The sequence below is a fragment of the Eurypyga helias genome, unplaced genomic scaffold (genome assembly GCF_000690775.1).
Source record: "Eurypyga helias isolate BGI_N326 unplaced genomic scaffold, ASM69077v1 scaffold9192, whole genome shotgun sequence".
Taxonomy (NCBI): Eukaryota; Metazoa; Chordata; class Aves; order Eurypygiformes; family Eurypygidae; genus Eurypyga; species Eurypyga helias.
Window position 1 is genome coordinate 31,671 of NW_010236619.1, and position 24,512 is coordinate 56,182.

Below are 24,512 nucleotides of genomic sequence, written 5' to 3' on the forward strand. Positions count from 1 at the left end.
ATGAGTGCAAGGAGGATGGCACTGGCGGTGGAAACATAATTGTATGTCTTAAATTCCTACACAGCCACCCCCAGAGCTGCCTTTGTACAGGCTTCTCTGCAGGCTTGACCTCAAAGGGGAGTGTTGGTATCGCCCTCTGATGGCAAAATCCGGGCATATTTCTGTCAAATACGTTTTTCCCTTGTGCTCATCTGTGGGCTCACACATTTCAAAACTGCGCAAGAATATTTAACTGGGTTTGGCTACAATCCCACTTTTGTTTTCGTATCAATGGCCCCATCCCTTTGATTCTGAGTATCTTCCCTATCAGTTGATTTGTTTACAAATCTGAGCTGATGTGAAGACGCATCATTTTTTTAACTGAAGGAGATCAAGGTATTAAACCATCAATTTAAAGCCATCAGTTCCTAACGAGTGACGGCAACACCCCTTGACTTGTGCAGCATAAGCAAAAATCCTGTGGAACGCTTGTGTTCACCTCTCACATCGACACTGACATCACGAATCTGCTCATCAGCTAAACCAAAATGTATTCTGATGGCAAACAGCCCACCCAGCTCTGCTCGCTGCCTCTGCAGATGGTAGAACTGCAAGGTTTCAGGATGAAATGTGTCTGCCTCCAGACAGAGGAGGGTGCTGGACTCGGGCTGCCGTGTGTCTGTGGTGGTCCGGTGCACCGGGGCCAGCGTGGGCTGGTGCTGTGCGCTAGCTGGAGTGTCTGAAGACCACTGATTGGGAGGACAGGATTCAGATCTTCTCTGAGATAAATATGATGCTCTCTGAGGTACCTTAAACCTTTCCTGTAAAAGGGGATGAATTTGGGGGCTGGATACGGCTGTTTATTGCCTGTTTAGATGGCAGCACGTGGGAGAATGGCAGCCAAAAGCTGGCTGGCTCCAGCTTCCCTCACCACCGGATTAGGGTCAGTCTGCCTCTATCCATGTGAATTGTCTGTCGTCCTCTTCACCCTGAACTTTCCCACTTTCCTCAATCCTCACGGACTGAGTGGCACAGAAGCGGTCCTTCCTTCCCCTCCTCCCAGGCTATAGATGGTCATTGTGTGTTTATGTTGCAGTCCCGGGGAAGCCCACCATGATGATTAGCACGACAGCCATGAACACAGCCCTCATCCAGTGGCACCCACCCAAGGAGATGGTAGGGGAGCTGCTGGGTTACCGGCTGCAGTACAGACGTCTTGATGAGGAAAAGATGAACACGATAGACTTCGGGAAGAGAGACCATCACTACACTGTGACCAACCTGCACAAGGGGGCCACGTACCTCTTCAAGCTGTCTGCCAAGAACAGAGCTGGCCCAGGAGAGGAGTTTGAGAAGGAGATCACTACTGCGGAAGACGTGCCAAGTGGCTTCCCACAGAACCTGCGTGTGGTGGGTCTCACCACTTCCACCACAGAAGTTGCCTGGGACCCCCCAGTCTTGGCAGAAAGAAATGGCAAGATCGTCAACTACACAGTGGTATACAGGGATATAAATAGCCAGCAGGACCTGTTTAACATCACCAAGGACACAAGTATTACTCTGACGAATTTGAAGCCCGATACCACTTACGACATCAAAGTGAGGGCCCGCACCAATAAGGGGGTTGGGCCGCTCAGCCCCAGCATCCAGTCCCGGACCATGCCTGTTGAGCAAGGTAAGTGTCCCTCTAACGAGCCCTAACAGCAAGCTCTGCCTCCAGGACAGGGACCTTTGCTTCGGTTCATGAGGCTGCACTCCCCTTTGCTCTGACTAATGAGATCAGGTACTGTGTGACTCCCTGCTTCAGCGAGGGGAGGCTCAACAGAGGTTTCCTTAAAGTTGCCGTGTGGGGGGAGAGGGGCGTTGGTAGTAGCTTAATTGCCTTTGTCACTTCGTGGGCACACTTTGCTGTTTTATTTGTACATGAAAGGCTCTTGCTTGAACTGGAGCAGACGGCTGGGTAGGATCGTCTGCAGATCCAGTACCCGAGCAACACTGTTCTTTGATCATGGCAAAGGGCCAGGAGGGTGTGAGTGGAAGGGGGAGAGGGGAAGGCTACAGTTCAGCCTACAACTTCCTTTCTGTGATGCTGGAAAGTCTAGTCAAAAAGCGAAACTCCGCTGGAGACTGGAGACTTGGTAAAAGCCTGCTGCTCTTTTCTCCTCATCTCACTTCTCTGCTGAAGCTGAACTCTCTGACCTCTGCTGCTGAGTTAGACAAAGAGAAGCTGGAGCCAAGCTGCTGCCTGGCTCCCTCCTGACTTGGCCTTACAGTGCTCAAATATCTTGTTTTTCATTTCAGTGTTTGCTAAGAACTTCCGCGTCAATGCCGTCATGAAAACGTCTGTGTTGCTGAGCTGGGAAGTGCCTGACTCCTATAAATCTGCAGTGCCTTTTAAGGTAAGGGTGGGATGCAGAGGACAAGGAGTTCTGCCTGTGGCAGTGAGCAGGGCAGTGAAACGCAGCATCTTGACCTGCCAGATGATGTTTTCAGGCCATCAGATAAGATGAGCAGGGCATTGCTCACTGGCCTGGGGTCTTGTGGAGATCAGATCGCCAGGCCCAGGTTAGGTAGCCGCTCTTGCTTTTGAGCACCCGCTCATGAGCTGTGGCACACAGTAGAGCACACTGCTTCTTGCCTTCCCTCCTCTGCCTCTTCTTAGTCCAGAAGGTGTTGTAGTTTTGTTGATTTCTTTCTGGTTGGATCAGTTGTGGAATAGGCAGTAAGCACTTGGCTCATGGTAACAAAACAGGAGTGCAAAGAGTTGGCTGAAGCCCACCAAGAGGAAATGCCAAGCAGTGAAGGCATGCGCTGGGCAGAGGCAGAGAGCGGGCATGTCTCCGAGATAATAATACATGTTTCTGGCTCTCATCATCCAGCTAGAAACCCATCCAGACCATAGCAGCTTTGACTGAGTACCCACTCCTCCCTTGATAGTGCCCCTGAATTACTTGCCTTTTTGAAGGGAAATGGAAACTGGTCAGGCACTCCAAATCACTGGTGCTTTTCCCATGAGCAGTGGTTGTTCACGCAGTCCCAATCAGTGCTTCACCCCCCCATCAGCTTTCTCAACTACCTCGTTACCTGGTATCACTCGGCTGGGGCCTGCCGGTCACGCTGGCAGGGGTTGCACAAGCTTGTCCTGATGCCTGACTCGGAGTTGAAGTGTGAAAAGTTAGAAATGTGATTTAGTCGCAAGAGATCACCAGGACAAAGTGCTCTGAAAACCAGCCACTGAATCAAATTAAGAATGACTCCTTCTGCAACACGTCCTGTCTGAAACATCTGGACTGCCTTTGAGTTACTTCAGAGCATCAGGCCAGATGCACAATCTCAGGGAGTGAAGGACAGAAGCAGCATCACCCTTCCAGAAGGTGTTACAGGTGTGAGCAGCACAAGAGGTGTCAGTGCAGGGGGAACTCTGCAGGAATGGCTGCTCTCTCTTTTCTCCAGCACAGTTCTGGATGTAGGGTCATCCACCGGGCTGCAGACAACACTGATGACCTGATGTCTTCCTGCTCTTGTCCATCCCCTGGTGCAGATCAGTGATGTGGGTAAAAGACTAGAGTGTGGTAGAAATTCCTGCAGATCTCAGTACAGCTTCTCTCCCTTGAGAAACAAGACCCACGTGTCACATCGCCAGGGATAATCTTCGACTCAGGCTCAGCAGCTGTCTGCTGCCTCTGCAGAGGTGGCCAGGGGTGGGAGCAGCACGACTTCCCTTTCTCCTTGCACACACACCCTGCCGCGCCGTGCCTGAAGAGCAAATGCAAGGCCTGCACGAGTTGGGGGATCCCTGAGCAGGGGAGTGAGGGGAAGGTCTTGAACTGCATCCACATCAAAGTGTGCGATCACCTCCTCTTCCTTGTTAATAACTCTGCTTGTTTAAATCCTGAAGCTGAATTACCATGATCAATAACAGGCACTTGTTAACATGCAGAGTTTAGTGAAGCAGACAAGGCTTTTGTGAAGACCTCGTGGTATTTAAAGCTTTCCCAGATGTAGGGTGCATTAGGATCAGTGTTCAGATAACTGGCCGCAAGGAAGTTCACGGAGCCCTGTTACTTTGCTGAAGCACCAGTCTGGTTCATCTTGCCTTATTCTTGTGGCACAAAGCCCACGTCTCTGTCTGACAGCGCAGTGCGAGAAAGGGACAGTGTGACCTTTGGAGCATTACTACCACGTAAGGATGGCGGGGTGGTTCGGAGTAGCCAGGAGCCAAGGACGTAATGCTGATGCCTCCTCTCAGCCTCGTAGCTGCGATTGCTTACACAGACAGTGACTCAGGGTCTGCCCCTGCTGTGGGTTAACCCTCAGACGACACCGGAGCAGATGGCATTAGCCACTTGCTAAATGAAGAGCAGTCATGCAAACGAGAGTGTTACAAGGGTATTTCTCTAATTGTGTTGCCTTTCTGTTAATATTTCCAGACTTGCAGACACACGTGAGTCAAGGCCAGGAGCTAAGAGGGTCAGCCCCAGGTCCTTGGTTGTGCCACTCAAAAGAAATCCATAACCTTCAGGACGTTGTGTTTTTATAAACAAGGCTCACCTCTCTCCTCTAATTCAGGCACATGAGATGCTGAGGCCAGAGCCTAATACTGTAACTAGCATAGCAGATAAATCTCCATGGGAACAATTAGTATTATCTACACTTGATAAACAGTCTCATGCCAAATCTATGTCCCAAAGGGTGTCATATTCTACTTTAACAGATTTAATTAAAGTAGATATTGTTCTGACAATGAATAGTGAGGCACAGGCAGGATTGGTGAGTTTTTTTTTAATAGGGGATGAACTGAGACCTTAGGAATTTTCATTGCTACCAAATCAATAATGAGGGTTTGAGTTCTCCTTAGGGAATTTTCACAGCTGCTTCTGGTCCGGGAGATAAATTCCTTGTAAAATGTTGCCCAGCAGTTGTGGTGGAGCAGAGGCTTTTCTATCCCAGTATATTTGCAGAAAGATGTTCCGGAGCTTTCATGGGAAGTGCAAGATAGATACAACCTTCTGCTTGGAGAAACTGCACTTTCCTGAGACACATTCTTCAACTTAAGAGCAGGACAGAGGATATATTGGTTAAAGGCAGCATCACAAGGTATTCTACAAATAGGGAGAAGTAACAGCACCTTTTGGCAATTACTATAATACAGGTTCAGAAATGAACCCTGAGAACACTGGGCAGTGCTTTCTCACAGTGTGTCCCATGGAATGTAGTAATTACTCCTGCCCACAAAAAAAGACAACCTCGTCTACTTCTCCGTCGAGTCATTATCTTTTCCAGTGTCACACACTGTGTGTCTTTTCATCTTTCAGTTCAATACGCTCTTTACTGCCTTGAAATCAAGCAGCAGACCTTCAGCAGTGACATTTGGACCCACCTAGCTTTGCAAATTGTCTCTTGTGGGTGAGAGCAGCACAAATGACATTTTTCAGCAATCCATGGGCTAGTCAGCAGCGTTTGGCAGTTCAGAGCCCTTGGGCCAAATTTGCTGCTGACTTAAGTAGTTACCAGTGGGCCATGACGCAACCTCTAAATAGCATTCCCGCTCGAGCTCCCGGGCATCTTCAGCTGCACACGGAGGACTGTGTCTGAGCCCTTACGTTATTGTAAGGTTTGGGTAGAGGCCTTAACTAATGGTGCATAACATTTGAGAAGACAATGTGTTACGGCAGGTAAAGGAACACAGAACTGCTACAGCAACTGTGAAAAGGGGGGACAGCGGAGAATGCTTCAGGAAAGCATTGCAAATGCCAGTTTGACTGTCTTTGGACACAAACTTCTGTGCATGGCAGTAAGAAGTCATCATCTGGTATCAGGACTGAATCAGAGACTGTCCTGGCCAGTTCCAGTACAGAGCAAGCAGGGAATCTTAGAACCGAAATGCCTGACAATCTCTTCTGCCTCCTCTTGCTCCAGAAGACCAGCCATGTCCCCAGCAGATGCCTCATGTGCAGGCAGTTGGTGGGCGAGTGTTTTCCCTAGAGCACATGCAGCAGCAGTTGGTGATACCTTTATGAGGGAAGAATTCAAAACGAGAATCTCATCCAAGAGGCAACAGAACTGTTGGGGGACTTTGCATCCTTCCAGTGTAGCTCAGTGTTGGAAGCTTGGGTTTGGTCAAGTCTGAGTTGGACCACATGAAGTGAGGTCCCGCTGCTCCCCCAGGACAACTTGACTTGCTCTCAGCTGGACTGTCTGGACCTGTACTAGGTCCAGTATCATTGCAAGGAGTGGTGCTGGCACAGACAGCAAAGCTGCCAAGATGGCTCAAAGTCTAGCACTCCTGTCTTTGTCATGCCTACTTCTGTGCCAGGGCAGGGTGAAACCTGCCAACTAAATTTAAACCCATTACCCCTTGTCCCATCACTACAGGCCCTTGTAAAAAGTCCCCCCCAGCTTCCTTGTCATCCCCTTCAGGTACTGGAAGGTGCTATAAGGTCTCCCCAGAGCCTTCTCCAGGAGGGTTTTGCTCACTTTAGCACCCATCTGATGTACGTATCTTTGGAGAAAGGGATTAAAGCCAAGGAGAAAATATCTTCAGAGGAGTCACAGCAGAGAACAACTCCCACCAGCCGTCCTACCTTTGACATCCTTTCCTGCACATGGGACAGCAAGCAGGAGCTTTGTCCCTGCAAACCTCTGTTATTTTAGTACTTGATACTTATTTTTGCAGTTCGTCCCTGATGAGTGAAACGCGTCAACAAATGAGATTGATTGCATCTCTCCTCCACTGCTGGCTCCTCACTGCTGCTCTGTTACCTGCTGAGAGTCTCTTCTCAGCGGCAAAAAAGCTGGGGCTCCGCTGTCCTTCAGATCTCTTTCCAGGGCCTCCCTCCTCCTCCTCCCAGCTCCAGCACTAATTGTGAGAGCAGTGCTGATCAGCTGCCCTTGTCCCAGGGAGCTGGCAGCTTTCTGCAGATTTCTGCCACCTGCTAAAAAGGTGACTTGGAAGGAAAGTTTGGTCCCTCCCTTGCTGCCTGCGTCAGCCCAGTCGACGGGCTCAGCTGGTGAAAAATCCGTTTTACTTCAAGTAATTTTTCTTCCATGGAGCTGTCCTCTCTCTCAAGGCCGCTGTTGGAAAGAGCACTTTTTACTGTGTGGTCTCTGCCTGTGGCACGCAATAGCTGCCGTGGCTGACCATGCTCCAGCTCTGCCATTGCCAGTTTTCCACATGCTGTGTCTCTGCACCGCTATCAGGAATCCAGCGTTCCCTGCCACACTGGACAGTCACCCAGTGGAAGGAAACGTGCTGGTTTGTCACAGCCGGGGCACAACCTCTGATCTCTCTGGTTCTCCACACCCCATTTGTCTCTGTCTCCGGGTACTGTTTGAGTTTCTGGCTTTGCAGAGGCAGCACCAGGGTTTCAGGGTACAGGGCTTGTTCCAAAAAGACCAGGATCAAGGTTCCCTGGGCAGACGGGCAGTTTGGTGCGGCTGGTACAGCAGTGCCCATGCGTCGGGGGGATGGAGAGCCTGCGTATCTGCAACAGGGCACTGAGAAAATGTCATTAGCTGAGGAGCTAGCAGCCCAAGGGAGGAAGCTGTGCGTGGGGGCTGCCTTGGGCCCCCAGCAGCCCTGCCCTGCCCAGCAGCCCCTCGCGGCAAGCGCGGCAAGAAGAGCAGCGCTGATCTCCTGCCCATGGCTGGCGCTGCACCAGCATCTGTTGTCATGGCAACGGGGTGTCACACCTGCAGAGCTGCTGTTTCGGGTACCAATTTGTCAGATCATTGGTGAGGCGTGTAACCCCCCACCCCCACCCTGGTCACCTTGCTGGGAGGGGGTTGCTCTGCATTAACCGTTCCATCCGGCATCAGCTGGTCGATGCTGGAGTGACACCAATTTAAAGCAGACGGGATTTTACACCAAAAACGTATTGTGTGTTGTAGCCTCGAGAGACAAGAAAGAAAGTCCTTTTCTTTGTGTCTTTGGAGATGAAGGACCCATTCATCTCCACGGAAGGGCAAGGCATGGCCATCTGGATTCCTCCCCCCAGCTGGCCCTGAAACGCAGCACGTGTGCCACCACCAGCCTCACCGCTGGCACCGGCCGCCCGGGCTTTGACCCTCTCTGCTCCGTCACTGTGAGGCGCAGGGAGCACAGTTTGACCCTCTGCTGGGGGGTTGGTCTTCTTTAACGGAAGATTTATGGCTGTTTACAAAGCACACAGTGGCTGAACCACCTGAGGGAGGGCCCAGAGCCAAATTGTCGTCTCTAACGCTGCTATTTTGAGTGTGTTTTCATCAGCATCTGTCGGCTGAATGAGCGTGTCTTTTTCCCGTTTCAGATTCTGTACAATAGCCAGAGTGTGGAGGTGGATGGCCACTCGATGAAGAAACTCATAAGTGACCTCCAGCCTGACACGGACTATTCCTTTGTGCTAATGAACCGTGGGAGCAGTGCTGGGGGGCTCCAGCACCTTGTCTCAATCCGCACCGCTCCGGACGTCTTGCAAAGCAAACCCATCGCCACAAACAAGTACATACAGGAAGGAAAATTCACACTCACACTTCCCAAAGTGCAGACCACTGTGCCGGTTAGGTAGGTGCCATGCCTGGGTGGGAGGCTAGAGACGGGGAATAAGGCAGGACAGACCTCTGCCAATCTTTGGATTTTGTAACCTGGGAGTGAATTTCTGAGCACGCTGTGGTACAGAGCCTTTAAGCTGTACAGGCATTTACCTGTAACATGTGATCTCGCTGCTGGCTCTTTCTGAGCAAATATTTACGTGCGATAAAATTAAGACAATTCTCTGACAGTTTGCCCTCACCCTAGTGGGTTTGCTCCAGATGCTACCAGCAAAATCACAGCTGAGGATCAGGAGGGACTTTCTCTGCCACTGTATAATATCCTTTAAATAAATAATGCCTAAAGCCTCAAGGAGATTAAAAAAGCAAGTTTGTGGAAGTCTTATTCGTTACTGTGGTATCCTTGTGCAGAAGCACTATTCCCCCAGGGTTCTTTCTGCAATCCGATTATATAAATGTCCTTCTCACAGCTCCTCCACCACCCTCTGGAGCACAGTCTGTAGATCTTCATTAACCTAATGAGCACTAACAGGAATATTCTCTGGTGCAGCTGGAAAACCGGTCCCTTCCTTACTGAACCCTTCTGCTGCTCAGAGGGCAGGGAGAGGAGCAGGTCATCCGTGGGAGGCATATGGCACGTCTTATTCAGTGACCTGCTAGAGAGATGACTTAGGGCCCAGTGCTTACGCTTCCCTTCCTTCCCAGGTGGTACTACATTGTGGTTGTGCCAGCGGATCAGAGCACCAGCAGCCCTACCGCTCGGTGGCGGACGCCTGACGAGATGGAGCTGGACCAGGTAGGAGTCTGTAGCAGCTGCTGTCATAGAAGTGGCTCCCAGGTGGCCCAGCACGCTTTGCCCAGGCCTTCTGGCTAAAGCATGGGCGCAGCAACACCGGGGCATCCCCATCAGGGATGGGGGGCTGTGAGATGTGCGTTGCCCACTCAGCTTTTCTTGGCTGGGCACAGTGGGTGGAAGGGGCCGGAGCCACTTCCCAGGACGTGCCCCACTGGGAGACCACACTTCAGTGTCTCAGAGCTCTGCCCAGGACAGCTCCTGTGGCAGTTTGGGTGAAGAGTTTACTCTAGTATCTAACAAAATTTGCAGAGGTCCCTTCAGTTGTGCTTGTTAAGGACTTTCAGCATTCACCAGCCCATTCACCCCAAGATGCAGCTTATTCTGTGCAGGAGCCCTCCAACACCGTAGTGCAGTACATGTGTGGGCGTCAGAAGAGTCCCACACAAGGGGTCTGGGGGCTCTTTTGTCCGCACACACACCACCACCCCCAAAGTAATGAAGAGGAATTCTGAGAAACCACACACAGAAGGGCCCATTAAGAGAAAAAAGTTGCGAGCTTGAAGCACTCAGAAATTAAAAAGTGTTAGAAGCTGTAAGTCAGCCACTGCTTATCATTAATCTTTAATTATGTGATTGCACTGTCTTTTCCATGGGGTGCCAGCTTACGCCACATATGGGTGGATTTGTTTCTGCACATGAAGCACAATTGTGTGATGGAGAACCATCATCCGTAGTTCTCCTGCATCGTTTCATTGCAGAAGTTGGAAAATGTCACAAAAATAGACGACTAGATGGGAAAGGATGGTTTGGTTTTGAGCTTCAGGTGGTTGAAAACTATCAAGAGAACTGGTTTCTTCTCTGTTTCACCCACTCAAATGATTTAAAACAAAATTTTCATTAGCAGCCACTGTCTTGCATGTTCTGGTTTTTTGGAGTGCTCAGTTTGAGATCCTGGAGCCTCATTTGCAAAGCCTAAGCATCCCCAGCTGCAGGGAAATTCAATAGGAGCTCTGCTGGATACAGTTAGTGCTTTAAAAAAATACTAAGTTTTCTTTAAAAACAAAACAAGCCGGTGTCTTTTCAATTTGACATTCAGAATTAGTGGACAATTTTTTGCATTAATGTCCATGCCTCTCTGTTCTCCATCTGTAAAATTAGGATAATCGCTTTCATCTCACCTCATACAGATGTTTGGAAGATAAGATCGTTAATGCTTGTGAAGCACTTGTAATATTATAGTGATCAGCACCATAGAAAAGCCCACGAGGAAATTATTAATTTTGTCTTCAGAGATGGATTTGAATAGTAAGCAATAAACAAGGCCTCGGGCTGCATAATGCAAAGAAGAAAACAAAATACGGAATAGCGGCTCTTTGATTAAGCACTGTCTGTCCTGTGTATTGAACAGAGCAGGGGTGTTACAGAAAAGACAGTATGTGACTGTGCAGCCAAGGATTGGAACACAATGCGCTTACGTAAGACAGCTGAATTAATTTTGCACAGGCAGTATTAATTTTCTAATTCTTCAGGATCTGAACTTTTGCAAGCCTAGCATTTCTTCTGCTGCAGCTTTTTGGGGTGTGTGTTACGCATATAGGTGGCTGTAACATCCAGCAACCTCAACCACACCTGGACCCCTAAGGTTTCGTACACATACAGCTGTGCTTTCTGCCCCAAAAAGCTCAGCCGTAATTTCAGCCAAGGCACAAGCGATGTGCGTAAGACGCAAACTCCGCCGTCCAAAGACTACCTTTCTGCCTTTCCCCCTGTGGTTACAAGGATATTTGTGAAACTGTGATTTCTCTGTCTCTTTTGTGTCTGTCTGTGATATTGCAGTGACAAGCTATAGCTTTCCTAAATTGCTCCCACATGAGTATTCATAACAGGGCAAGGATGGACTATGAGCGGGAAAGAGCAGGGGTGCCTTACCCAGCTTTTCCTCCTCAGAGGGAGTGAGCTGTGCTCAGCAGCGTGGCTTTGTGTGCACATCACTGTCCTCAGCCCCGCGCGGTTCCCTGTCTGCCCTGACAACGCTGCACTGATACATTCGTGTGTGAAATGTATTTCATGCCTCCTTCTTCATTTTAAATTAGAATTTCTGTTCCAAGCCTGATATTCGTTTTTATTCATTAGAAAAACATCTTTAAACATCTGAGAGTCTTTCTTAGCAGTGTAATTGAATTTTTGTGTGTTTATATCCTTTTTCATGAATTTGTGGCTGACTATGAAATTTGCCATTTTTACTCTGAACATCCCATGAAATCTGTTATCATTCTGTGTGATTTACACAAAGCTCTGCCTGCAACCCAGCAGCAGGTGAAATATCGAAGCACTGACAGGAGAGAAAGACACAGCAAGTGTCACTTTTTCCCTGTACATCAGCATCAGCTGTAATTCACATCCAATGTCCGTAGAGAGCGTGAGTTGCTGTCCGTACCAGTATTTGGGCCACAGAACGTGGCCCGGTTCCCTCACAGCCCATTGGGATGCATTCACTCGGGCTGACGGGTGCAGCCAGGCTGTCCCAGCCCTAACATTCGCCCTGTCAGCAACCCAGGGCTCAGGACTTTCCCAAGGCTGAGCTCCTGGCAGAGGTGCTCACAGTGAGGGCCTGCAGACGGGTGTCCCAGCAGTGCCTAAACAGATAACACATCCCTCTGGTTTCTTTGCACCACCACGTCCAAATTGAATGCCACGTCGTCTCCTCCCTTCCCTTCCAACCCTGCGGAGTCCCACCGCTGGTAAGGGAACAGCGTGAGGTGGTGTCACGCTCAGGGAGGCAGTAGTGATGTGCCTTGTTTGTCCCCAGCTGCTGGAGGCCATAAGCCAGGGGAGTCAGAGCCGGCGCCAGCGACGCCAAGCAGACAGGCTCAAGCCCTACATTGCTGCTCAAGTGGATGTGCTGCCCGAGACCTTCACGCTGGGGGACGAGAAGAACTACAAAGGTTTCTACAACAAGCCCCTGTCTCAAGACCTGAGCTATCGCTGCTTCGTGCTGGCCTCACTGGAGGATGGGGACACGGTAAGGACTTTCTGCGGGGGGCCCAGTCTGTCCGGGCAGAGACGAGGTGGGCTCAGCGCAGGGAGGGTGAACAGTTGCTGTGAGCCAGGATGATGGAGGTGGCTCTGAAGGGAGGAGAGCGAGGCTGCATAGCTGGTCTCGGCACGCTCAGGCAGCCGTGGGAGTTCACTTGATAGATGGTGTTCTTGGAGGGAAATGGCACGTCTGTTTGGCATAACAGATGAGAGCGGAGGGCAGGGTCAGAACAGGCGTTCTACACAAGGTGGGTTGTGGCTTGCTGGGCTGTGTCCAGAGCAGAGCTTAACACAAGGTTGGGTTGGAATAACCTCACATTGTGCTTTCATTCAAGTGACTGTGGAGAACAGCCCCTTGAAATCCTACCCTGCGCGATGGCTGCTGAGGCTCCGCTGTGAACAGGATGCTCCCCCTGCCAACCTGCCTTCACAGGCCCCTCTGGCCAGCATCTCATCTCCAGATATGCCTGGAGAAGCAAACAAACCTACCTCCCATCGCAGTGGGTTGTCAGGGCAAAGCTGTGCACGTGCCTGCTGCGTAGGGACTCTTGCTCCTGTGCCTCTCCTTGCTGGAGGCGAATGGGCCGTGCCTTGGTCGGCAGTGCTTGGCCACGCACACGGGGCCTGGGCGCGTGATGGGGAAGGGAGCAGCTGATGCAGTAAGCAGCGAGCAGCACGGCAAGACCTGTGCATCAGTGTCCAGCTGTAAACACAGAGGGCAGGAGTGGTGGCGGCAGCAGCAGCGGCCAGTGTGTACATAATGGAAGTGATAGAGATGCACCGAATCCTTTGGTCAGCTTCCAAGCTGTGGCTTCCTTCCTCAGCCTTGGTTGCTTGTAATGGGTCATTAGAGCTGGTCAAGTTCTTCATTACTCATCTAGTAATTCACGTGTTCTTGTGGCAAGATGTGCACACTGGTGAGGGAAGGAGAGTCACAGATTAACTGCAAGGTAAGGCAGAGGCCTCAGGATGTGCAATCCTGGCAATCCCTGTCAAGAAGAGATGACCTTAACTAGTTGATCCCAGACTATCATCATCTACCCCCTTGCACGGATATGCCACAACCCTCCAGAGAGCCACCAGCCAGCAGAGTTACTACACCCTGTTCCTAGAGCCCACCCTTCTGCATCCCCCACTGCGTCACACCCATTTTCATTCGAAGCATGCGGCACTCCATCCAGGGCTGTGCACTGTCTCCCCCACTCAGCTCCTTTTGTATCACTTGCTGTGTCTCTGGTGTCAGCAGGCGAGCGTAACATCACTATTCCTCAAAGAGAAAGGGGATTGTGGTTGAAACACCATCTCTGAGAGCAGGAGCACCTGCCCCTTGCAGTCTGCCTTTGGAAATGCCACTGAGATAACAGTCCTTCTGATCTCTTGTGCTCCTGTCTTCTCTTGGAAGGAGGCATCTGCAAAGTGTATCTGCAAAAACAGGAATCTTAGCCCCTTGCCCAGAGCTTGGGAGATGGACACACGTGTTACCTCGCTGCACGGATCAGCTTGCATCTCCCCTCCCTGCCTAATGCAGCTTGGCCTTTCTGGGGAGCCACAGGCAAAGCCTTCGTGCCTTCCTCATAGTAGATGCCCATACGAAGAGGAACCCCAGGCCTTCTGCCCCATCCTCTCACCACCAAAGTAGCATCTTGTCTCTGCCATGCTCAGAGCTGCTGCCGAATCCCTGCCCTGTTTGAACTGGATGACAAGGTGTAGGGACAGGCCGATGGGTTGGAGTGATCCTGTGCAGAACCAAGCTGAACCAGGAGCCAACAGCTGCTTCAGGCTCATTGAAACATGGTCTCACAGGGCTGGAGGGGTTCATGGACAAAGCAGTGAGCAACCCCCACGCTCCCCCTCCAGCCAGAGGCATCTCTGACTGCTGATAAATCCGAGGAGAGCAGCCAGGATGCTGCACCTGCGCGTGCTGCTAGAAGGATGTCACAGATAAGAGCATTTTCTGTACTCCACGCATGTTTGAAACCAGGCTGGCTGGGATCAAGGGCACCTGTGAGAGGAGATCAAGATGTGCATTTGTGTGACACCAGCACGCTTGATTTTTCCCTTTCTTCTCCTCACATGCATGCAGACATGAAGTGTGTGTTTAAACTTCGACCTTAAAGCAGGCGATTTATAGATCCACAGGCACCTCTTCTCTGCCCAAAACTTTCTGTGGCAGGAGCAGAGCGTTCCTGGCTCCAAATGCCAGGCAGCAGGTGCTGCTCATAAGCCACAGGCACTGAACTGAGAGAGCTCTGGCCCTCTCTAATAGGGGGAAAGGATTTCTCTTTGCAGTATTTAACCCTTCTGACCCAGCGAGGCTGAGCTGGGAAGGGACAGCACAGTTCCATAAGCCTTAGCAACAGCAGCAGAACCAGCCAGGTGCAGTGTCATTTTTAAAAAAGGGGTGCTGCTAATGCCGTCTTGCTGCTGGGGTAGAAGCTGTCCCTTTGGGTTATAAACCAATGGGCTACCAGATTGCAGAAGTCTCTGGAAAGGAGCCTGTAAGCATGAGCCCCTTTCCAAGGTCTGTTTATCAGGGCTGAGACATTGAGTAGAAAATGTTCCCGTCGTTTCATTCCTTTAAGAAAACCACCTAGCCCAGCGAGGGTTTTCCTAATATAGCCCTGTCCTGGAGAGATGTGTTGATATCAGCACAGCAGGTATTATAAACCACTTAGGAATCATCAGCCAGTCCCACTGTGCGGTTGGTCGGGATTCAAAAGCTCGTGATTTGGCTCAGAGAGAATCCAGGGCTGGCAAGTAGCTCTTAGTTGGGCTGCTCCAGTTTGGCACCTCGAGGCCAGGTCTGCTAGCCAGGAAGTTGCTGGCACTGGGAATGTTTCACACCAAGAAGAGACTGTTTTCGCAGCGTGACCTCCACTGATGCTGAGGGAGGGAGGATCCCGTGGTGTGCTGCTGGGATTTGAGAAGCATGACCATTGCCTGCTAGCCACTGCATTTCAGGGGGTAGCTGTTGCTTTAGCATAACAGACGCTTTGTTTTCTCTCCCTCTCCTGCGGGTGTTGTTCAGAAGAGATACGCAGCCAGCCCCTACTCAGATGAGATTGTGATGGAAGTAGCTTCAGCAAAGCAGCAGGATGAACCGGAGATGCTGTGGGTGATGGGACCTGTCCTGGCCGTCATATTAATCATCATCATTGTCATTGCTATACTCCTCTTCAAAAGGTGAGATCCAGTCCAGGACATAGTAATTATGGCGTGAGCACTACGGGTGGTGGTACTTTCAAGTCCCTCCTTGTAGCCTTCAGATATGGGGTGCTCTGATAGACAGTCCTTGGTCGTTGTGGGGAGGAGGAAGGTCTCTTCCTGCACAGCAGAAGGCTGCTTTATAAAGAGAGCAGAAGGGCTGGAGTGCAGAAGGTCATTAATATCAGCCCCAGGACATACCTGCTGTGGATTCTGGAAATGCTTGAGCAGTGGGACACACTGTCCCTAGAGCCAGTCTGACTGCTCTCTGGTCTCACAGCTTGGATGTGCAGCCTCGGGGACTTCTCTAGTACTGGTTTTCTGTGGAAATTGCCTGCTTGATCTCTGGCAGGTGCCCCCACAACTGTGAATTTTGACTGAGGAACATGGATGGTGAGAACAGGGCCTGGATGTGACAGGCTGAAAAATCAGAGTAGGAACTCTCTTCTTGAGACCTCTCAGTCCTGGCTACCGTATCAGGACCATCCACACTCTGTGCTGCCTGCTGAAGCAACCAGCTGCTGCTGGGTAGCAGAGCAGTCCTGCTAGAGCTATAACTGTAGTGTGCCATGGCTGTTAGTCCTCCCAAGGAGCCACGGGTTGCGTTTGCATGTGTTTGTGTAGCCTGTTCAGTTACAGTAGGTCATTCTCCCTCAGCTCAGCTCCAGGTTCTGCTCCTCCTGTATCCATAACTCAGGGAGGGGAGCTGGCTTTGTTTGATTAAATGGAGCTCTGCTGTGCATGTGCAGTCAGTGCCTTTCTGTGTCAGTGATCATCTCCTTTCTTCTCTTTCTGCTCTTCCCTGGATCTAGTAAGCAAGAAAGGTATGAATCCATTTTATCTTCTTGTTTTGCTAAAATTTCAAGTCTATTTCCCTTTTTAAAAATCAAGCCTGAAGCTACTAAGGGGTATCTTTGTTTTTGGGAGCGTGGGGCATGCCAGCCCTAGGAGTTTACAAAGACTTTGTTTCCTCAAAGGTATCAGCCTCCTAGCAATTGTCAGCCTCTCACAGCTCTTAGGGAGACAATTCCAACACAAAGACTTTCCAGATTGTTTTTGCAATTAAATTAAAAAATAATTAAAAAAAAAAAAAACCTGCTACCACCAGCAGTTTAGGGGTTTCTTTGTTTTCTCAGTCACTTCAGTCAAGAATGCAGGGGCCTTCTTGCAGTCTGTAATGAGGAAGATTTGAGGGAATACCAGGCAATTGTAAGGAGAGAAATGGCTCCAGAGGGGATTTCTGTACTTGGGCCCCATAAGCCTGCTGTGCCCAGCCTGGCTTAGCTTTGCTTTGTCCCAGAGTCTGGTGTGGGGGGAGCACCAGGAAGCAGCTCCAACCCATTGTGGTCAGACCTGCCATTCCTGTCCCCTTCCAGCACCCCGGCGTGCTCAGTGATGCTGTGTCATCCTACAGTTCTTTACGGTCAGCTTTTCTTTGGAGGTGTTTTCTCCCAAAGGTGCATCATATTCAGTGTGAAATCTACAGTGGGAATGAAGTGAAGCTGAGTGGCAGTGGATAGCTTGGGATCTGAAGGTTTGTTTAGCAGTTGCCCTGACTAGGCTAATGAGATGCTAACACTGATTATGTGCTGTGCCCATTGCCCAGAAAAGCTGGGCCACTTTGCTCAAGGGCTCAGGGACTGGTACACAGTAGCACATGGCACATCCCTCTGTGCTCCTGACAGGAGAAACACTGCTTTGTTTGTTTACCATGTATTTTCCTTTCTTTCTATCAATGCTCTCAGTCTTTTTTGTCTCCATCCAGTCAGCTAGAGGGCTTCTGAGATGTTGAGATGACTCAGAGTAGTGTAAGACTTGGGAACTGGTCCCCAGGTTGAACAGCTCCGGTGTTTGATGCAGCCACAGGCTGCAGATGGAGCTTGTTCACAGCCTGGGCCAGAGAGGGAATGCAGGTTTCACTTGTGATTTATGCACTGAATTTTCCCTAATTGCTTCCCACTAGAGCCAGCGCAGCACGCACAGCTCCCTGTTGGAGTGACAGCACCCTGTGCCTGTGCAGCGGTTTCTGATCGTGCATGGCTCAGGGTCACCACCATCCAGAGATGCAGCTGACTCCTGCGATTTGCGGGATGGTAATTGTCATATCATTCCTGCAGAATAGCAGCGATGCAGCTCCCTCTCTTCCAGAAAACATCAGGTCAGCAGAGGGGTTCACATCAGGCAAAATCCATTTTGGGGCTGTAGCCAAAAGACAAAGGCTCTGTATTGCTGCAGGCTCAGCACGTTGGGAAAGTGTCAGGGTCAGCACAGATGCCGAAGGGAGTACTGCTGTCCTGCTCCTGCCAAACACCCCTCTCTACTGCCTTGGTATATCCACTCTATCTGTAATACAGAGCAAGAAGCGGGACTTAAAGAATTGCTAGAAACCCTTCTTGTAGTATTAGATTTTCCATAATATTCATTTGTCCACTTTTTGATTGGATCTGTCCCTGCTTTGCCTGTGAATTCCAGCAAGAGCCTGAGGTGGTGGCATTGCTCTAGGCATAAATATAGCATGAAGAGACAACAGTGTATTTTATTGTTCCATTAATACACGCCTTGGGTGCCTTCAACCATTCAAGACATGTATTAATGGCCCAATAAAACACACCCTGAAGAGCCTTTATACTATTATATTACAGCATTCTATATTTAAATATTTCTAATACTTGGGAAAAAAAATTATATCCTTCCACTATAGGAAATAGTTCCTAGAGAGAGTAAGAGGAAACATCATCTTGGATCTATCTGCTTTTTCTGTAATAATTATTATGCAGAATATCACATTTCAAAGTGCCTCATTAATCAAACCTCTGCTGTTGCTCACGTATGATCCTTCCTGTTTCATAGATGGGAAATTGGAGGCATAGAAGAGGATGTGACTTGTCCAGAGCCTGGGATGGAGCTGGGTATCTGGGACGCAGGGACCCATATTCTTTCCTAGGGGGATTCATGCCAGTCTTTGCCAGAGCTCACCTGCTTGTCTCTGCCCTCTCTGTCCATAGGAAAAGGGCACACTCCCCCTCTTCCAAGGATGAGCACTCCATTGGCCTGAAAGACTCGCTCTTGGCCCACTCCTCTGACCCGGTTGAGATGAGGCGGCTCAACTACCAGACTCCAGGTAAGGAGCAGCTGACCCCCTTGTGCCCCACCTCCTCCAGTTCCCCTTCACCAGGTCCCCATGCCAGAGGAGGAGTTGCAGTCCTCCCCCCACAGCAGCTCTGTACCTTCTTGGTTGCAGTGGCACAGAGAGGGCTTTGAACAAGGTTATCCAGGTGTCCACTCTCTGGTTTGCAAATCTTTCTCCCTGGCCCTGTCACTGCAGGCACGCAAAGCTGGGGGACCTGGATGGGGACAGCTGATTGTGGGGTGTGTGTCAGATGTTATGTGAAGCTCACTGCAGTTGTCCTGAGCTGGGAAGAGCCTCCACGCATTTTGGAGAAGCTCGCAAGTCCTGCGTCTGCATTGCTCCCGGGTGCCGCACTGGCTCAGTCCAGGCTGAGATTCAGCACTGAGCACCACTGGGGCATAACTCAGGAGGGTCAGGAAGTACAGGCAGCCCTCATACTGCTGAGGGTGTCCTAGCAGCTTTGTCCCGGGATCTTTGGTGTGCTGACTGTCCTGCTCTGCTCAGCCAGGGGTGAGGAGAAGTAGCCTACGTTGCTCCCTGTTCAGTGCCGTGGCCAAGGGAAGGGTGCTGCTGGTCTCAGTGGTCTCAGCGCAGAGGGTGATAGTTCAGTAGCAGCTGTTGCTTTCTGCATGCCACTGTTTGCTGCAGAGCATCTCCTCATGCCCACACTGGCCTGCAGTGCCTTGGGGTGTAGCTGGTTTGCCAGCCCGCGGAGGCAACTGTACTTCGCACTGCAGAAAGGTCTTGTGATGCTGCTTTGTGTCAGTCTCTGACGGCACCGAAAGCACAGTACTTGTCACTGTAACGATCGGAAACAGGCTCACCCCGACTCCTCCAGAGCTTTTCAGAGAGCCCAAGGCCTAGATGAAGTGGGGGAGCACTTGGGCTTTTGTGATGGAGGGAACAGTTCAGCGATAAATGAGGCACATACAGCTCTCTTCTAACTTGCAGCTCCTCCTGGTCTGTAACCTACTTCCTTTTCCTCCTGCTGCTCATTCATCTAAGAGCTTTCATCTAACTGGAGAGTTTTGAAGGGACCATTTCCTGATGTAGACCTGCTGTGTCTGGGAGGGAGGGTAAGAGAAGCCTTTCCTGTTGCCACTCACTGCAGTCTGGCTCAGACCTGGGGTGGGCTTCACCAGCACATCTCCCTCCGTGCCAGATCCGCAGTTAGCGCATCTCCCCAGCAGGGCCGATGGCAGATCTCACGGGTAGGGTGCAGTGACAGTGTGGCAGTTGCCAGCAGACCTGGCCCGTTAATTGGCACAACACAGACCAGTGTGGTGTGGCAGCATGGGAGGGAACTCCCTCCGGGGGAGATGCGCTAACTGCGCATCTGCAGCAGACCTGGCCCGTTAATTGGCACAACACAGACCAGTGTGGTGTGGCAGCATGGGAGGGAAATGCTGTGGGAGCAAGGGAGGCACCTGCGCTGGAGGAAGAACATCCCAACAGGCGGATCACTGGGAACAGCATTAGGTGAGGGGGTCACACACAGCAGCAGCAGCATGCAGCTGCTTGAGGAGGAGCAAGGGCTGCTCCAGGATGCCTGTGCATGGAGACAAGCCTCTGTGACATGTCTCCACTGCTCAGGGACACAAGAGCCATCTTTGCTCTATGCTTGTGGTTTACATTGGATGGAGGAGTGTCACAGGTCAGGCTTGCATCTGCTCCCATCTCCAACAAGAGATCGGGTGTTTGCAATGAGGGAATCCTACAGCTAGATCTGTAGGAACGGTCAAGAGCTGCCATCAGAGAGGAAAGGGATCCTGGAAATTTTCTTTTCCTGCCTGGCCCTAAGGATAAGCCAAAGACACTGGCTCATCCAGAAAGTTTGCAGAGCTCTCTAGAGAGAGAAAAACAACGCAAAGCACCCAGCTCCCTAGAGGCAGCAGCAGTGCCCTGGGATTCTGCTAGCCAACTCTCCCCCACTGAACAACAGCGCTGCATCCTCCTTCTTCCCCCCTGCATCACTTGTGAGGCTCTGTGGGGCAGAAGCAGGTGTTGTGCAGCCAGAAATGACTGTTCAGCTCCTGACGAGCTTGTCCTCATTAACGGGGAGGCATGAAAACCACCGAGCCCAGTGGGTCCACGCTGTTGCCCCTGTCACCTGCCTGACGTCGAAGCGGTGCTGTGTGGATGCACTGACAAGAGGTGCTGGCCACTGGCCCTGCACACTTCAGTAGCTGGTCTCCCTGCTGGAGTCTGCTGAGCAGGGAGAACTTGTTTAATGCATAATTAATCGTGCTACTGTTATTAAATATTAAGCTTTCTCGTTTTTGTGGGTTTTACTTCAGATAAGGGTTATTTCCCCCACTGTCAGCCTCCCTATACTAATGTGCTTCTGTGCCCAGTCGCTGAGCGGATACGGGACCGGGCAGCGTCCCAGTACGCCATAAAACAAGGCTGAGTTGTGCTGCTGATGAGCTGCGGGTGAGCTGGAGGCTCAGGGGCACTGGGCAGAGGTTGCTGAGGCAGAGAGCACTCCTCCTGGCACCAAGCAGCACAGATGTCTCCTGTGCCTGCCATCCGCCTGGCCTTGCTGGCCCCACTTGGGCACAGGGCCGCGGACAGTGGTGCACAGCGAGGAGTGTAGCTCGTGGCATCAGATGACCTGTGTGCTCACTCCTCTGTGAGTACCTCCAGCTCCACGTGTGTGTCAGCATCCGGGGCCAGCGCTGGCCAGAGCCAAAAGCCTAGAGCGTAACGGCCAGCTGCAGAGCAGCCCCCGGGGCCAGGCAGACGGTCCTGTGCAGGAGGGAGGCTCCTGGTGCTGTGACAGGTGGTGCTTTCCTTTGCACCTTCATCACTTTGTCTTTCCATTTCTGAACCTCTGCGGTGGTGACTAAAGGCTAATGGGATTTCTGTTCTTGCCCCGTTTCTTTTCTTTGCAGGTGCCAGTGTCCCCAGTTGCCCGAATATCTCAAGTTAGTTTTAACTCCTGTATTTACCTTTTGACACCTTTTGCTTTTTCTTTTCCTTTCTCTCTCGTCTCTGTAATTTTTGTTTCACTGTCATGAAGGTCACCCTCACTCACAGCAGACTGTAGAACAGCAGTGATTTTACTTTCTGACATGGTGTGTGGCCAAACTCGGGTACTGTTTGCACGGCTCTACAGCAGCTCACCAGAGCACGGTGCAGAAGGGAAGGCCCCGGGTGCTGGGCTGTCAGGAGGCTCCTGCAGCAGCCCTTTGCCTGCTCCCAGGCCTCCGGCACCTTTGCAGTGCCATGCTAGGCTCTGCTGTGCCACTGGATCTGCGGCTGGCCCTGCGTGGGCACAGGTAGCCTTGGCCATTCTGTAGAGGGTGGCCAGCTAAAAAAAAACCTAATGGACAAATTGAAGGGTGCTCTGCAACCCAGCGGTTGAACACACTCTCCTCCTGCCTCAGGCGAACTGGCTTCCCTAGACTGGGTCACCTGTGCCATGGAGTTAGGCAGAAGGATGCCAAGGATACCTTCTTGGAACTGCCGTGCAGTTGGCCCGCTTGTCAGTGTTGGCATCCGAGTCCCAGGCACAGAGCAGAGGGACTGCTGCTCTAGCAGATTGGAGGGAGTAGTACCAGGACTATGGCTGTAACTGCCCCTTTATCTCTTGTCTTGTGAGCTTCAGGTTCACTCTCAAACAACCATAAAAGCCTGTCCTCCCTGCTGCTTGATGCACAAGGCATCTGCGTGTGCACCCAGCAGTGGGAGAATTACATAGGATGATAGATGCTTCCCCCAGGAGCAGAGCCAAGGGCTTTGCAGTCTGTGGCCCTGCAGACATCGTGAGACCTCTGAGCCCTTCTAGTCTGGTGGAGAGCTCAGTGTCCTCTTGCCAGTTATTGGAAGAGCTGGTAGTGTCCTGGTAGTGTGCACAAATGTCCTGTCCTGCTGTCTGGGTTCACCATGATGGGATACCAGTCACCTGTTTTCTCCCCATCTGCTCTTGCAGCTCCTTCATGGCTGCAACATTCCTTTGGTCAGCAAAACTGACGTTTGGAGAGACCCCCTTGTGTTTCTCAGCAGAGATGAGTGTCTGCAGCTCTGCTGCGGTCCGTGGCTTTGCCGTACTTCATACATAACCGTGTTGGGATAAGCACATACTGTGGCTACATTCCAGCCTCTCTGTTCTTTCAACCCCACATGTCTGCCTTTGTCCCACACTGCTCTCCTCATTCAGTTGCTCATCAGGAACAGCTCCACACTGCAAAGGCTCCTCCTGAGCCACAGCCTCTGGAGCTCTAGCTCTGGCATCAGTGAGCACATTGTGCAGAAATCAGAGCACCGTCTGTGGGTCTGCTCAGCCACCTCAGGGATCCTGATGGGTGAAGTGGCAGAGAACCATTTGCAGGAGGAACTCGGCACAAGGCAGAAGAGGAATCTTTCCTCCTCCATCTGTCCGTGTGCTCTCAGGCCATCTGTGGATAGCTCTGTGCTGTCAAGTGATAGAAGGACGAGTGTGTGTTGGATCAGGTCTTGCCCATATGAAGCAGTCAGATGCTTTCAGCAGAGGTGCGAGGAGCCCTGCTGTGCAGCGGCTGCGGTGTAACACCTAGTGACTTTTCACCACTGTGTAAAATGCACATACCCAGCCTGGGGACTGCTCCATCACCTCAGCGGCCCATTGCTGCCATCTGCGGCAGCGTTCAGGCTCCTGAGCAATTGAGAAGCTCCTGGCCATGTTCCAGACTGTCTCCTTGGGTGTGAATCAACAGTTTCAGCCTATTAATAATCATTATTACCCATGTGGGGTTTCTGGGAAATGCACAAAGCAGCTGATGGAGTCACGAGCCTTGGGATTTGGATGAGCCAGTCTTGGATGAGATGTTTCATAGCCACATTAAAAAAAATCAGAGAATGAGGTGGTGATGGTTGAGCCCTGAATCCCAGTGCCACAGCAGGGCTCCTCCCTGTCCCACATGTGCACCTGCCCAGTACCTGCCCTCTGTGCGGGATCTGTGGGATCCCCTCCTCTGGGCCTCTCCCCTGAGTAGGGCTTGGGCTGTGCCCAGTGTGAACCATACTGGGCATCCCTGCATTAGACAGGGCAAGACTTCTGCCATGGCTTGAGCTGCATCCCAGCTCGCAGCAGCCTTCTGGGAGCTGCTGTAGGGCATGTCAGTGCACATGGTGCCTTGCACGAGCCAGCCCAGTGGAGCTGGATTTTGGGCCCTGGAGCTGGCTCTGCCTCTGGAGCACCACTGAAAAGCACTGAGTTACGCAGCTGCAGGCAGAGCTGCTCCTCAGCTCTCAGCAAGTTGCGTAGTCTCCGACCAGGGGAGTAGCTGTTCCCCCACGGGGCCCTTCCCATCTTTCTCCAGCTCCCCAGGGGCTGGGGCAACATCTGCCTACCCAAAAGGCTGCATACATATGCTACAGAAGTTTCCCCTGTTGCAGGTCTGGGCGAGTTTCTTTTTGGCTAACGCCATTGTTAGGGGTAAGCAAGAGGATCAGCCTCAGCCCTTGGTGGTGAGAGCACCAGGGAATCGGTGTGTTCAACTTCAGCCCGTGCGTGAGCCCAGGAAGCACATCGACAGCGTCTCCTCGGCCCGTTCCTGCCGGGGGCTTGCCCAGCCCCTGCCCACTGCGTGGCCTGCTCTGTGTGCCCGGTGGCTGTACTGTCCGAGCATGCTCACCCGGTCATGCACATTCCGCACATCACCTTTCTTTTCGTTTCACTGAACCGTGTGCTCTGAGAGTGCGTGCAGCATGCCGTGTGACCTCGCCGACTTCCCATCCATCCCGCCCAGCGCTTCACCTAGTCACACGTGTCCGCCTTGCACCTACCTTTCGGGTTTGCTGTGCACATGCTGTTGGCAAGCCTTCCTCAGCCGTGCAGAGCCATAACCGTTTTCC

At 51.4% G+C, this 24,512-nt stretch overlaps 1 protein-coding gene across 1 annotated transcript in view; it reads left to right on the forward strand.

Moving 5' to 3' along the window:
• Positions 1 to 24,512, forward strand: part of PTPRF (protein tyrosine phosphatase, receptor type, F) — a 76,623-nt gene that overhangs the window by 26,135 nt on the left and 25,976 nt on the right. The window contains exons 10-17 of the mRNA XM_010147160.1: positions 1,076 to 1,654; positions 2,281 to 2,378; positions 8,268 to 8,521; positions 9,214 to 9,304; positions 12,114 to 12,326; positions 15,369 to 15,523; positions 16,357 to 16,368; positions 18,550 to 18,665. Of these exons, the coding sequence (XP_010145462.1) occupies positions 1,076 to 1,654; positions 2,281 to 2,378; positions 8,268 to 8,521; positions 9,214 to 9,304; positions 12,114 to 12,326; positions 15,369 to 15,523; positions 16,357 to 16,368; positions 18,550 to 18,665 (1,518 nt within the window). The remainder of the gene's footprint in view (positions 1 to 1,075; positions 1,655 to 2,280; positions 2,379 to 8,267; positions 8,522 to 9,213; positions 9,305 to 12,113; positions 12,327 to 15,368; positions 15,524 to 16,356; positions 16,369 to 18,549; positions 18,666 to 24,512) is intronic.